We start from the raw sequence: 14,850 nt of genomic DNA on the forward strand, positions 1-14,850 counted from the left end.
CCCACCACGAGGGGGATGTAAACGGCGCGGGTGTCGCGACCGCTCCGAAAGGGTATAAAAAGCCCGACCGACCACCAGACCGGCAACTGAATCCGCTCGAGACAATACCAGAAACCGCTCCAAACCGTCGAAAGACAGTGAACCGGAGGTTGACGTGTTTGCAGCCTCCGTCGAGAATTCTCGACTATCTATTCTCGAGACGAATCCCGTCATAACACCTCCATAAAGGACCGAGAGTGGACGAGTTCGCAGCTTTCCTCGAGCTTTCTCGAGCCCTTACGATCCGTACACCTGATCATCCGAATTCCGCGCAACGACGCATCCCACGACCATTATCTGGGAACACGCGCCGCGTCACCGACACCGACGCATAATACCAACTGCAGGCCGCTACCCTGCAGTTCGCGCAGAACACCCGGCCACATACTGTACGCGCCTTACCGCGCATATCTATCATAATATCACCGCGAGATATCGATAGTACTCTGATAGTACGTTGTCAACACGCGCCCACCTTATCGCGCGCACCTCATGCCTACAGTTACGCACCGACAACACGCGCCCGTCTCACCGCACGCGCCCCGCGCCACGAGCCGGGCCCTTTAACTAGACGCGCAAAACACTGTCTAGACCGGCGTCACAACAGTGCGCTATTATTGTATCGACTCGTATAAAGATTGTAACAGCTGACCATTGCCATCGAGTGGCAAATAAACAACGTACTTTTCAACTCACGTCCTACCATTATGTTTCAAACCCTTCACGAATCCTAATCCCGATTGCGCTGTCCGCGCACGCGAAACCGCTCGTGAAGCGGTCCGTTACAGATGTAATAATTTTAACAAAATGAAAGTCAATAAAGCTAAACATATTTTTTCTAATGACGTTAGTAGCTCTTTTCCTTATTAGCAGATGAAAATAATAAGCTTGAATATATTACTATCGCTTGGTTTGTTAAAATTATATCTAAATGGTTTTCTCTTATAACGTCCAGATATTGCATATTAGCTCTTGATACAAAACATGAAAACGAAAATACTGATTTTTTAAATGAAATTATTGATATTTTTACCAAATTAAAAATAAGTATTGCAGGAGATTTCAAACCGGTACAAAGAGGTATTATTATTATTACTAAATCAATAATAGATTTCGCAATATCTTATTACTCACCAAAATTTTAAATTCGTTTTAACGTCGCGATTCACTCAGGATTATATGGAGAATCTCTTTTCGCAAATTCGACAAAAAAATGTACTAAATCCGTTACAATTTACAAATGATTTAAAATTAATCTCTACTGCGATGTATATGAAACATATAAACAATAGCAATTATGAGAATGATGACAAGGATATCTTTCAGGATTTCTTGAATATTTACCAGGAAAACGACAAAACAATGAATTTGTGGCGGATTCTAATAATAATAATATTAATATTGATACAATTCTCCCTTTTAAAAATAATTCGATACAAAGATTAACAAACATTGATTTAAATTCATTGTATAATATTGCGGGATATATTGTAAGATCGATTATGAAAATATGCAAAACATGTAAAAACTGTATAAATTCTGTAAAATTACACACTCCATTACAATATTCCTTCACAAAATTCGTTCAATTTAAATGTTACAAAAAGAATTCGTTACTTTTTGTAAACATTAAGACATTCAAAGTATTTATAATATTAAAAAAGATGTTTCAACATTACTCGAAATACTTTGATATTGAAAATATTGATTGGAAAAATTTTTTAATTTATAAATTTGGTATGATTCCCGCAGACCACATTATGAACTGTCACTAATTATTTTTTAAAATAATTAAAAGGTTTGCAGTATTTAGACTAAGAATAATGCGTAAAAAATATATTAATAATAATGGTAGTAATAAGCGTTACGATAGTAAGTCTATGGCTGTACATACTTTTTATAAATAAATTTTGTAAATTTAAAAGTGCTTTTGACTTCAATAATTATTTTTTATTCTTTTTGTTTAATTTTACGTAAGACAAATTCTCTTTTAATTCAAGTAGAAACGGACTCACAATTGTGCGGCTCACAATTAGTATACTAAAACGCAGAGATGGTTAAGTTAATATTCTTGGATAAGTTAATATTCTTTTTTAAATCGCCCTATATTGTTTTAAAATGTTGTACATAAAAAGAACATTAATATTTAGTTCCTTTTAAATGTTTATTTTTATTTGTATTTCTGAATAATGTTAATGGTAAGGTTAGTGTGTTTCAAATATGAGCGGGAGTTGACAAAAATTCTAGACTAATCAAAAGTGGCTCCCTTATGGTCAGTCTCTGATTAGAGGGTCTCTAGTTATTACTATAAAATAAATAAGGTAAAATTATCATTCCAATACATATCCGTATGGTAACGAAAAACGGCTGTCGATAAATCTACATTTTAGTAATACAGGAGCGCATACTTTAGTTTCGTCACGTGTTATAATTTCATGAAACGCGGTATGACGAATTGCTCTAAAGCATAGGTTTATCGATGTTTCATTCGTTACTTCTTCGTTATCTTCGTTTCCCCACGTTCTTTCTTTAGTTATTAATAAATTTTTAATACTATTGAAATTGACTAGCTGAGAATTTTCATAATTTAGTTATGCCCTTAATTTTACAACATTTATGCGTTCAATTGTCGGGCGTGCGAACAACGTAAGCGTAAGATTTCGGACCGCTGGATACAAATGCCTCGATATAACTACCGCGGCTGTACTTTTCGAGCTCGTCTGTCATGTTGCCTAAAAAGTTACCCATACTCGGCTCATATTAGTGAAAATCACCACTGCTCTCATAAATACACGAATCCATATCGTAATATAAAATACGACGATCTAAGTGTTCTAAATAAGAATATAATTTTAAACGTGCTTGTGTCATATACACAGCTATCACGACATTAGTTAACGGAGAAGGAACGACAGCTTTTTGTCGCAATCGCCACGAAACATACTACTTCGTCATTTACGGGTAATATGTCGGTTATCTCGTGTTCGGCGCTCGTCAGCAATGTCATAAAACGTTGAGGTGTTCTCACGACCTCTGTATTAGGCAAATTAGATCGCTGATCGAATTTTCCCCAAAAAGAATTTAAGCACAGTTTCGCGACTAAGCGGGATTTCGCGCGACGTTACGTCTATCAAGAACAACACCCTCGGTTTATTCATATAAATATTGTTTTTTAGCGTCATCATCGTTTTTTCCCCGCATTTGTTCGGTCAACTGCTGGCTTTTTGTTTGAGTTGTAAAAAGCTATTTATATATTCGGCGAACAACCCGTCCTGCCTCGTAGCGCGATTAAATTGGCTAACATTATATTGCCAAATCTCGCTTACAGCCGTCACGAGATAACCTTTTTCGAGTTCCTTACGTAATTCACAAGAAGACACCCACGTGCCCTCAAATTCACGCTCGCTAGCGTTTTTATGTGTGCAGCTCGTCTGTGAAAATGTTTCGCAGCAACTGCAACATAATGCAAAAAGTAATTTTCCCTTCACGCGATATGGGAGTACGGGATGAAATAGATTACGCGGAGCGAGTACTCTATAACGTATGAGTTCCTCCAATGTATTAAAATTATAATTCGGTGCCTTCCCGATTAATGTAGAACATTCATCGCCGACATAAATATCGGAATGACCGATTGGAAAAGCGCCCGTCTTCAATACATACCGATACAAAGAACACACGTCTACATAACGTATTTTCTCCGTATCCGTAACCTCATATCATGTCACGATATTTCCAGTGCGACGATGCCAAAAAATGCCAAGGTCACGAGGTATCCGCGCTGTCGAAATCGTGATCGCGAGAGTTCGTTCGTAACGCGAGTAAATCGTATCCTTACAATCAGATGTCGAAAGTAGCCTATCACGATTCGTAGAGAAGCAAGTTGGACACCCATGTCAAAAACAACCGTGAAATTGAAGTATGTTGCATTGTGTCGTCCCGCCATTAGATGTTTCGTAATATCCATCGACCGTCCACCGTGCGATATTCGCGAGCGCGCCCTGCGTGGTTTATAGAATGTCCGAGCTCCATCAATACCAACCACTGCAAAGCTTTACGTAAATAATTACATTTTTCTATATCCGCCAGCAGGAATGACACCAATCGTATTCGGATGTAAAAAGTTTTTTCGAAAAACAGTCATACACGTTGAAGCGATAGCCGTGCATTTCTCGAATGGACATACATTACCGCGATCTATACAAATTTTTCTTTAAACCATGCATGCTCGTCGAAGAATATTAATGACAGTACGACAGTAACGAACGATCTCGCGCTGAAAATCGAACACGGCGTTTTTTTGTCGCATGTCGGTGTGTTAAGTGAGAAACCATTCGCGCTCTTCCGATTTCATAGTTTTCGGCGAGTAATAATGTGCATCGGGTAGGAGGCCGATATACGATTGATTTTCGACCGTGTTAAATAGATGTGGAAAGATACCATTATCCGACGTATCCTGTAAGCCGAAAGCCTTTGGTAATTCGGATAAACGCATTAATTAACGGCATATAATTAACGCTGTCGATAAATTTCGTCTTATCGTTAACACGATGATCTTTATTCCGTTTAAAATTACTTTAGGCTCTAAATTATTGAGGTTTTCAATGATATGCTTGAGAATAAATTGTGCGTCAAACGCTTTTGCATTATGCGCTATGCATATGATTTGCTTGAAATATTTTGTCGTTCGTGTTGAAAAATCGAAAATTGTTTTATCGGATCGTGTCGGAATATGAATTCTCGTACCAACGACAACGCACGGACATGTCGTTCTCTTCGCGCACTTTTCGCAAATCTGTTGCGCGACGCAAAGCGTAGGAATACATGTTTTTTTTACGTCGTCGATGTACTTCTGACTGTCTCGTCTTGTCGCGTTTCAAAATCGTAAAAAACGTACGCTACGCGTTCTTTCTTGTATGCTCGTTTACCATCAAATTTTATACTCTCCTCCGCGCTATATGTTAGCGTCGTCGTCGTCATCGTTGTCGATGAAGATGATGCTAGTTCAACAGAGGAGTTATTATCGCGACGGAGAGGTTGCATATAGCATAAATGATTTTCGGATTTCGGCGAATGGCATAGTTTACAATAAGAAACGCAGTATTCGTGGCTCGCGTCTAACTTTAACGACGCGACCACACTTGTCGCAAAAGCGCACTACCTTGCAAATACTTTTTGATTTGCCGTCGTACGATTTTTCACTACGATGACGCTCGGAGCACTCTGCGCCGAAAAATGCTCGATTACAGACGGTGCATTTTATGATTTCCGCGTCGGCCTGTTTACACGACGGTAAAGCGAAACATCGCGGACATTTATTCGGGCAGCGGTGACGGGTTTTATCGTTCCTATAGCCTATATTATACGGCACGCAATAATTTCTACATCCCGCAGCGGCGTTTAAATTTATGATAGGATTATAATGCCGCGAACGCTCATAATATATAATATTCAACCGTAGCGCTCACGTTCGAGAAAAGCAAGTAATGCGATTCTATCGTACAGGGGCTTTTTATCGCGACCAAAAGTAAAATTATAAACTATAATAACTATATTATCAACGGCGAGATATCGTTGAAAGCGCTCAATTTTCCGAAGTCCGCATTCTTCTTCCGATATCGTAACATGGGCATTTTTCGTTAACTGTAACGCGAGCTCTCGTTGAAGCACAGATCGCGAGTATCTTACGGCATTCCATTTCTCATGTAATTCTCCCGTACGCAAGCTACCGCGTTCACAGTAAATTCGCGCTAGTACTAGAGAGCGGGGAAAACATAAATTGTCAGAATTATTGATCGTTATTATCGATCGCTTCGCAACGTCTTCGTTAGTTAATTCAGGACGTCCGCGACCCGTAGGAACTGCGACATTAAAAACGCGTATATTGAACTGTTGCGCGATATCGTGTCCACTCGCACTCTGTGCTACAGAGCTCACGAGCCTCCAAATGTCTTCGTGTGTCAAGTCGCGAGCCGGACGAAACGATAAGCCCACGGGTCCTTGCCTTAACCCTTTCGTTACGAGCGCCGGATATAGCCGGCATCCACTCGATGACTTCTGTGTACGAGCGCCGGATATAGCCGGCATCCACTCGATGACTTCTGTATACGAGCGCCGGATATAGCCGGCATCCATTCGATGACCTGTGTGTACGAGCGCCGGCTGTAGCCGGCGCCAGCGTGATACCGCTCACCCAACGGACCCGCGAACTTTTATTTCTTTCGTTCGTATGCACGTAGCACATCGATAGCACTTGTCATTCTTTAGTTCGTTTTCATTTGTTTTACTCTAAAAATAAGACATGCACTGGGTTCGAAGCAATCGGGACAAACATCACGCTCCACTCTTCTTCAAACTAACAGTGTTCGCGAAACTTCAAAGCGCGAAACAGTCCGTCTTTTGATGCCGGCTGAGGTGTAATTCCATTGATCTATATTGAGTTAATCTCACTAAAAGTATATTTCAAACGCACATAATATCTTCTGTACGTACAAACAAATTTCTTCCGTGTGTTCTATTCGGTAGTGAAGTATTTGGTCCAAATTATATTATAATATAAAAAGAAATCTTCCTTGAAGCATTACAAGAAACTGGATAACAGCTATTAATTTTTCAAGGTTCGTAATATTTATTTAAAAATTTTATTTGGAGCTTTGTTTAGTTTATTTTATAAAATCTTTTTGCACCCCCTTGTCAGAATGTCACGACGAAAAATTCTATTCCGAGACCGATCTACTGATTCAGAAAACGATTCAGATAATCAAAATCAAAATAATGTTACACTACAGAGAAAGAGAAAAAAAAGAACTATATGTAGTACTTCCGACTCAGAATCAGAGAAGATTGAAGCAAACGACAGTTGCTGTGATATATGGACGTCAAAAAGATTTGTCCCTAAAATACATAAGTTTTCGTCAAAAGATTCAGGAATTAAAGAAAACATCAGTAGATCAGCCAAAATCTTAGATTACTTCCAGCTTTTTGTCTCCGAAGAGCTCGTAGAACTGATTGCGAGAGAAACAAATGAATATTGGTCACAAAAGAATAATAATAATATAAACAATTCAGAAGGAACAGGGCTAGCTGAACTATACCGTTTCTTTGCTGTGTCATTTTTAATGACACGCAACAAAAAATTATCATTATTAGAGTACTGGAGTAAAGATAAACTTCTTCGTAGTGAGATTTTTGGAGAAATAATGACCAGAGACCGCTACCTCAAATTATTACAGATGTTACACTTCACCCATACGGTCGATCCTACGAACGATCGTTTACACAAAATACGGAACGTCATTGATATATTACGAACAAAATTTAGTCAAGCATTTCAACCTTATGAACGTCTGTGCATTGACGAAAGCTTGCTTTTATATAAAGGAAGGCTGTCTTTTAAACAGTACATCCCGTCCAAAAGAAATAGGTTCGGTGTAAAATCCTTTATTCTCAGCGATTGTCAGACAGGATTTGTACTAGATTTACTTGTTTATGCTGGATCATCTACAATGGTACATAGTGAAAATCAGGATATTGGAATATCTGGCGCAATAGTTGAAACACTCATGAAACCGTATCTTGGAATGGGCCATACACTTTATGTGGACAATTGGTATTCAAGTCCTGCTTTATTCAATTTTCTACATAATAATTGCACGAATGCGTGCGGAACGGTTAGAAAACGGAGGAAGGGAATGCCGAAAATTGACGAACGGTTAAAAAGAGGAGAGGCAACATTTCGATCATGCACTAATTTATTAGTCACAAAGTGGATGGATAAAAAAGAAGTATATATGCTGTCTACCATGCATACGTCAGAATTTGGAACAATAATCAAGCACGGAGGAAAGAAAGTTTTACTAAAACCTGTATGCGTATTGGATTATAATAACTCTATGGGCGCAGTAGATAAAGCAGACATGGTCATCAGCACGGTAAATTCCACACGCAAAACCTTAAAATGGTACCGCAAATTTTTCTTCCACTTGTTGGACATTTGCGTGTGGAATGCCTATTGCCTTTACAAAGACAAAATGAAAGAACCGATATCCATGGCAAAATTCCAATTACAGTTAATCAGGGAAATACTGGGAAAATATCACCAAGCTACAAAGCGTCAACATTTAACAGGCAATAATCATCCGGGAAGATTAACGGAAAGACATTTTCCTTCCGTTTACAAATCGGCAGGGAAAAATCGAAGTAGACGGTGCGTCGTTTGCAGTGCAAACGACAAAAGACATGAATCTAAGTATGAGTGCAAAGACTGTAATGTGGGTTTGTGTGTAGATCCTTGTTTTAAAATTTATCATTGTGAAATAAATTACTAAGAATTTAATTTGATATATCATTTACCCTAAATTGTATTTTCTTTTATAATTGTTGACAAGATTATAAAATATATAAACATTTATTTAGCAAAATGACGTCTTTTAAGCTTTTTAACGTCTTCAAGTAACCAATCGCAAGCTTTAATATGATATATAAGATAACAGGTGAGATTGCAAACTATTGTTAGAGGGTCAACCAATTAGATTTGCTGATTAAGATAACCCTGGACAATAATAATTGCAAGACCTATAAACATGTCACTATGTAACACGTAAAGAAGAGTATGATCTGGAAAAAGACAAGGTAACGTTGAAAGACGTAAGTCCGAACACCAATTTCCAGACTCACAATATGCACAGTTTGCGGAGAAGCTCTCCGTTCAGTGGCGCTACTCCGACGGCGCGGTGCCCCGTTTGGTGGCGTTATTCCAGCGGAGCGGAATGCCGTAACGAAAGGGTTAAATTCGGAGAATGAAATGATAAGCCTACATAATTAGTAGGTTTGCATAAATTTAGCGCATACGCGTGAATTTCACGAAACGCGTTTTATAAAGCGTGATAAAGATTTAAGCCTTCTTGCAGCGGGCGTATAGCAAAACTTGCTTTTCTCCCGATTACACCGAATCTTCGAAATCGTCGCGTATTTTCAGTTAATAATTTTACATGATTAAAATTAATATCTCCAACCTGTTGTTGTCGTCAATGTTGCTGCTCTTCCTCCATCTCCTTTTCCTCCTCCTCCTCTTCATCCGTTTCCGCATCCGATGTAGGATTTCGCCGATCGGTAACGGCTTCCTCTTCATTAACCTCTTCTTGCAAGCATGGACTCGACGCTTCTTCGTCGGCAATTCGTCCCGTGCCTGTTTACACTGTTGAAAAAAAATAAATTATAAATAAAATTTATAAGTTTAAAATTTACATGCTCGCACAAGTTTATAATTCTTAAAATTGTATCTCACCTGGCGACTCTGTACTATCCGCAGTTGATTCCCTATTTGTATCTTCATCGTTCTCAATTCGCATTTTTCCTAAAAATTTAATAATATTGATAAAATTTTTATAAAAATTAATATATTTTACTTTTTTTTACAAACTTACGTGCACATCCCAGTTTTTCTTCTTCTTCTTCTGCAAGACGTTTTCGACTCTGAATGGAAGTCTCTCGTGTGACATTTCCGGTGATGATAGTGGTGATGCTGGGATCTACAAATTATTATTATTAATGAAAATTCAGATTATTTTCTCGTATATTCCATTATTTTATAAACTCTATTGGTCAATATAAAAGATAAAACATTTTCTTACCAGTTAATCGGTTTCCATTTTGATAATTTGAGAGCATAAAGGCTATATGCCCTCCCACGTCCTCTTCCTCGTGGCCAAATGCTTCGCGCATTTCTATTATTTCAACGGCGATATGAAGTCAGAACTCGTCATAACCGTCGAAATGTCCTAATTTATACAACATCGCGAGTAAAGTATCCGAACTGGCGCACGCAAAAGCTCGGAAAACTTGATAATTAATTTCTTCCGATTTGTCAGACAACGCGGACAAATATCGACCTCTATAGTTGTTGAAACGATCCAATGACATCGACAAATTTAAACTTATCACTATACACTTTGATAGTACCGCTTTAAGTTCAGCTATTTTACGATAATGATTTTATACAAAATATAAGATACATGTACTTGCACGCTATGGACGCGGTGTTAGCTCGGACGACGATAAACTCAAAAATACTTTTTTTCTATCTCGCTGCAAAGCATTTATTTAAATCTGTATCCCCACTTTACACAGCAATTAATGTTCATTAGTTAACCGATTTTCCTCGATGACTTCATAATAGAAAACTTATTTACTAATGCTCTCCTTCATCCTTCTCTTCCTCTTTCTCCTCTTTCTCCTCCTCGTTATGTCTAAATGTCTAGTGTTTTCTACCATAATAAGAGTCTACCATAATATTTAATAATTTGTTACAGTTGTTAAAATGACGAAATTTATATAACTCAACGAATAGAATGGCCAAACTATTGCACGCAAAAAATATGAGAAAAACAGCGTAATTAATTTCCTACGATTCGACCGACAACGCTGACAAATATTGTGGTCGATATTTAACGTTTTCTCGAATCTATCTTCGAATCTGTACATCTCGATATTATTGCTACGAGTTCTTTCTCGTCTTTTGATATAAAATACAAAATATACATACTTTTACTTGTGGAGCGTGTTTCTGTGCAAGATGATAAATTCGAAAATACTATAAATTTTTTAATTATTTATCAATCATTTAGTTATTCATCGATGTTAATCCTTTTTCTTAGACAACGTTGTAAGGAAACGAGAAAATTAGAATGAATATTGCCCGTGCAACGCACGGTGACTAATTAAATTACTAACTAACTAATTAAAATAAATAACCATTGACAAGTTCGAAAGTTTTAAATTTCTGCGCTTATTTAATTAAACGCGTACAAATTGTATTTTTATTATTCATCGTTAATGGTTTACCTCGATGTCATTGTAGAAAGCGATGAAATTAGAAAACATATTATTTGTCGACGATTAATTAAATATCTCAGCAGCGAATAATCAAAATTATTAACCGCTGACAGCGCGGATAAGAATTTTTAATTTCACTTTATTTAGAAATATACACGATTATTTAGAAATACATACAAATTCCTTTTCTCCCTCCTGCTCATTTTAGATTTCAAGGTGATATTTCCCACGAAAAATCGGGAATCCGTGTTCATTCGAGTTCAATCGTTCGAAGGCTTACTTTCGTGTAAGTCGGAAAAGTTCCTTGTTGTCGTATACTACCTCGTTGTCATTGTCATGATTATTTTTCAACAAGTGTTAACAATGGCTGCCCCGAAGGAAATATTTAGTTTTGTGAATTCTTTGTGATACTGACAAATCGTCGAACGTCGAGAGTGACATCAACGACAGAAGAAACGAGCAGCTTTATTTATTGCTGACAACAACGTATGGATTGAATTCGTCCTACACCAAGAAGTTACATATAGGATTGGAGGCGATAAACGAAACTGTTTCGGGCCAATTGTAAAATTAAAGGGAAATTAGGTCGACGGAATTTGTCTCGACACGTGGGAGCAATTCCAAGCCTATATGGAACATATGTGCTTATATTTGAAAAAGAGTCTAAAAATCAAACCAAGTCCAATTGTGATTAATAACATTCCCATCGTCTTCACCACCGCTTATGGTGGACGCGGTTTATAATAGTGACGTACAAGGAGAACGTCGAACAGGCCACGGATAGCGGCAAGACGGAGGAGCAGGCGCAGCTACCGACGAAGAAGCGAAAAACCTACGGTGTTTCCATCATGATGCAGAAAATTACTTTCCAAGGACTGGAAAACATTGTAAAATACGTGAACGCGAATTTGTCTCGACTAACTTGTGTCGTCGATAGCGTCAATGAGTGTGCTAAATATTTAATCGCCGAAATTGAACTGAAACTTCCCGCATCGATTGTCAAATTATAAAACTTACTGCCGATTAACTGCCGAGAAATTGAACGTAACGTATAGACGAAAATAAATAATTTAACATTTCTGAATGCTCGATATACTTTAATATTGTTTTTGAAGAGTTACTTTTGCTTCGATTTAACGAAATTGTCCGTGTAATTTTGTTAAAACGCAATTCTTAATTTTACGAATAACAAAAGTTGTTGTGAATAAACAAAAATTTATTTTTCAATAAAAACAAAATATTTTTTCTGTCTTTAAAAAAAAGAAAAAGCAACGCTATACTTTACCTTATCTCCCTTTTTCCCATTATGTTCTTACAATGTGTTAAAAAAAAATGTATTACGAAATAAATTATTATCATTTGATGTTCAATTGTCGACAAAACTATTTTATTTCCAGAATAAATGCCCACGTAGAGCGCCGCGTATAAGTCTCCATCCAACGACGAATATTTAATATTCTATTATTATTATTATTATTATTATTATTATTATTATTATTATTATTATTACTTTGGACATTAGTCATTGATTAGACCTTTAGTTAATCATCATAACATTTTCAGCTGTATATTTTAATATTGTAATTGTGAAATTATTTTCCTTTAATTCGATGAAACCGATTATATATAATTTAGCTAAAAAAAAACACAAATCTTAATTGTGTGAAAAATAAAATTGTTATCAATAAACATGTAATTTTTTCCGTTTTTTTAAAAAAAAAAGCGGCAGATTATTTTTTTTTCCTTACATTACCTTAATTTATTTCCTTCATTCCTTTATAGCGAGAACTCCTCTAAGAATGCTGCGACATGATTTAATAGTAGCGAAGCGTAAATTAAAACGATAGCCAGAGCGTTCGAACAATAATCTTATTTCAAGCGACTCAGCGGAGCACCGCCTATAAGCTCGTAAGCAGCGATGCTCGAAAAACGCTCAGCGCAAGCTCAGCCCCGCGGATACGCTTACTCGCATCGCACTCATGGCTTATCAGTTAATAGGTCGCGGTGCTTTCCGCTCATGCGCGCGCAGAAAACGCTAGCGCGAGCATGCGGCCGCCGCGATGGGCCCCTGGAGCGCGGATAAGCTTACTATTCTTACCCACTCCAACCATCATACCGACGGTGGGTTAATGTTAAAAAATATTAGACACTCGTTCGTATTCTTACTTACGTCAATGTTATTAAATATTCCTTAGACTAACTTTTTTTATGAAAGCGCATAACAAATGACAAATGGTTCACAAATGCTTCGCAAAATGGATGTACGTTGGAAACATCTTTGGACGTCGATCGTCTGCGGGCCTACGAGATGCGGAAAAACAATTTTCGTGAAAACTTTTCTTCGACACTTATCCATCATATCGGACGTTCAATTCGAGAGAATTTTATTTTATTACGCCGAGTGGCAGGATGCGTATCAGCGCTTACAAGGCGTCACGAGTGAAGAAGCAGAAGGAGACAAAAAAGGAAAAAAGAACGAATACGTTAATAATACTGTGATAAAATCGAAAAAGAATATAATCGAATTTCACGAGAGCTTATCGCATCCGGAAGATTATTCCAACGATCCGCTCTCCCCGAAATTGGTGATAATCGACGATCTTATGAGGGAATCATCGACGTGCGACGCTATCGTGGATCTATTTACTAAAGGAAGATTATCATAAGAACCTCGGCGTTATACTCATCTCACAAAATCTCTTTTATCAAGGACGCGAACAGCGCGACATATCTCTCAATGCGAATTATATAATAATTTTCAAAAATCCTCACGATCGCGCTTAAATTCGTCATCTAGCGCGTCAAGTATATCCCGACAATTCGAAATTTATGGAAAAAGCGTACTACGACACTACCTCGAGACCTCACGGGTATTTATTGCTTGATTTAAAGCAATCGACTCCAGATGAATATCGATTTCGGACGTGCATTTTTTCCGAAATACGCAGCATTACGCCTACCGCACAGCTTGAGCAATAGAAGCGAGATTGTATAAAAAGATAATATCGTGCTCGCAATTCGTCAGTCGCGCGATTATGGCGTAATGGTGAGAAAAGAAGTAGAGACTAATAAAAAGTCGATGTCGTCGTCGACGGCAGGTTATAGAGCGATAAAGAACGCTAGACGATCGATCGATGAGAGAAACGCGTGCCTTTTAAAAACTTTGTGCTATTTGAAAAAAATCGAAGGACATCGTTCTTACGAACAGCCGACGATAAACTCGTAAAGTGTATTCAAGAGTGTATTTTCAATACACTCAAGGGCAATGTACCGCTCCGCTGTAACGATAAAAAGTGCTTAGCCAAACATAAAACGATCCTACGTCGTGGCAAAACACGGTAATTGGAAGCCTAAAAGAAAGCTTTTGATACAACGAGGCGGATTCTTGCTTTATCTTATTGCTCCTATACTAGGTGCTGTGTTATCGCGAATTATCAGAGAATGAAATGAAAAAGATACAATCTCTATTTGTACATTCTCCATATATATGGGAAAATTATAACAACCGCAATAATAATAATAATAGAAAAATTTTAAATTAAAAATTAACTGCAGCACCACCGCATTAATATAATAATGGAGAGAGCTAAAAAAATGGTTTTTATTTCTACGGAAAATCTCGAGAGAATGCAACGTTTGCAACAACAACAACAGCCGGTAATATCGTCTATCACACCGGTCGATAACTCAACGAGGAAAAATTCGGAAATATTCATTCAAATGAGGAAAATGTTAATGGTAATAATAATAATAATAATAATACAGTACTATAACACAGTATTATATACAGTATTATAATCCCGCGCACTATGCAGGCAACGGAAAATTTATCGCGAGCTGCTAAACCAAATTTCACGCGTAATGAAGTCGTCGACTGACTTAAATCGCAAGACGCGTACACGCTGCATCGGCCGATTCGATAAAAATTTCCACGATTACACTATAACATGACAAATCGATAATTTATGGGAGACTGAT

At 37.5% G+C, this 14,850-nt stretch overlaps 1 protein-coding gene across 1 annotated transcript; it reads left to right on the forward strand.

The window, feature by feature from the left end:
• Positions 1-7,238: 7,238 nt before the first annotated feature.
• Positions 7,239-8,816, forward strand: LOC126851872 (piggyBac transposable element-derived protein 4-like). The gene is made up of 2 exons (XM_050596210.1): positions 7,239-8,313; positions 8,710-8,816. Exons 1-2 carry the CDS (start codon positions 7,239-7,241, stop codon positions 8,814-8,816), a joined length of 1,182 nt encoding a protein of 393 aa, XP_050452167.1.
• Positions 8,817-14,850: the final 6,034 nt, after the last annotated feature.

Source organism: Cataglyphis hispanica, chromosome 9 (genome assembly GCF_021464435.1).
Source record: "Cataglyphis hispanica isolate Lineage 1 chromosome 9, ULB_Chis1_1.0, whole genome shotgun sequence".
In the NCBI taxonomy this organism is placed as follows: Eukaryota; Metazoa; Arthropoda; class Insecta; order Hymenoptera; family Formicidae; genus Cataglyphis; species Cataglyphis hispanica.

Bases quoted from the DNA above. Each gene is read 5' to 3' on its own strand.
- LOC126851872 (XM_050596210.1), top strand. From the start codon at position 7,239: ATGACCAGAGACCGCTACCTCAAATTATTACAGATGTTACACTTCACC. The intron at 8,314-8,709 runs GTTTGTGTGTAG...ACCAATTTCCAG, and splicing joins GTGCAAAGACTGTAATGTGG to ACTCACAATATGCACAGTTT.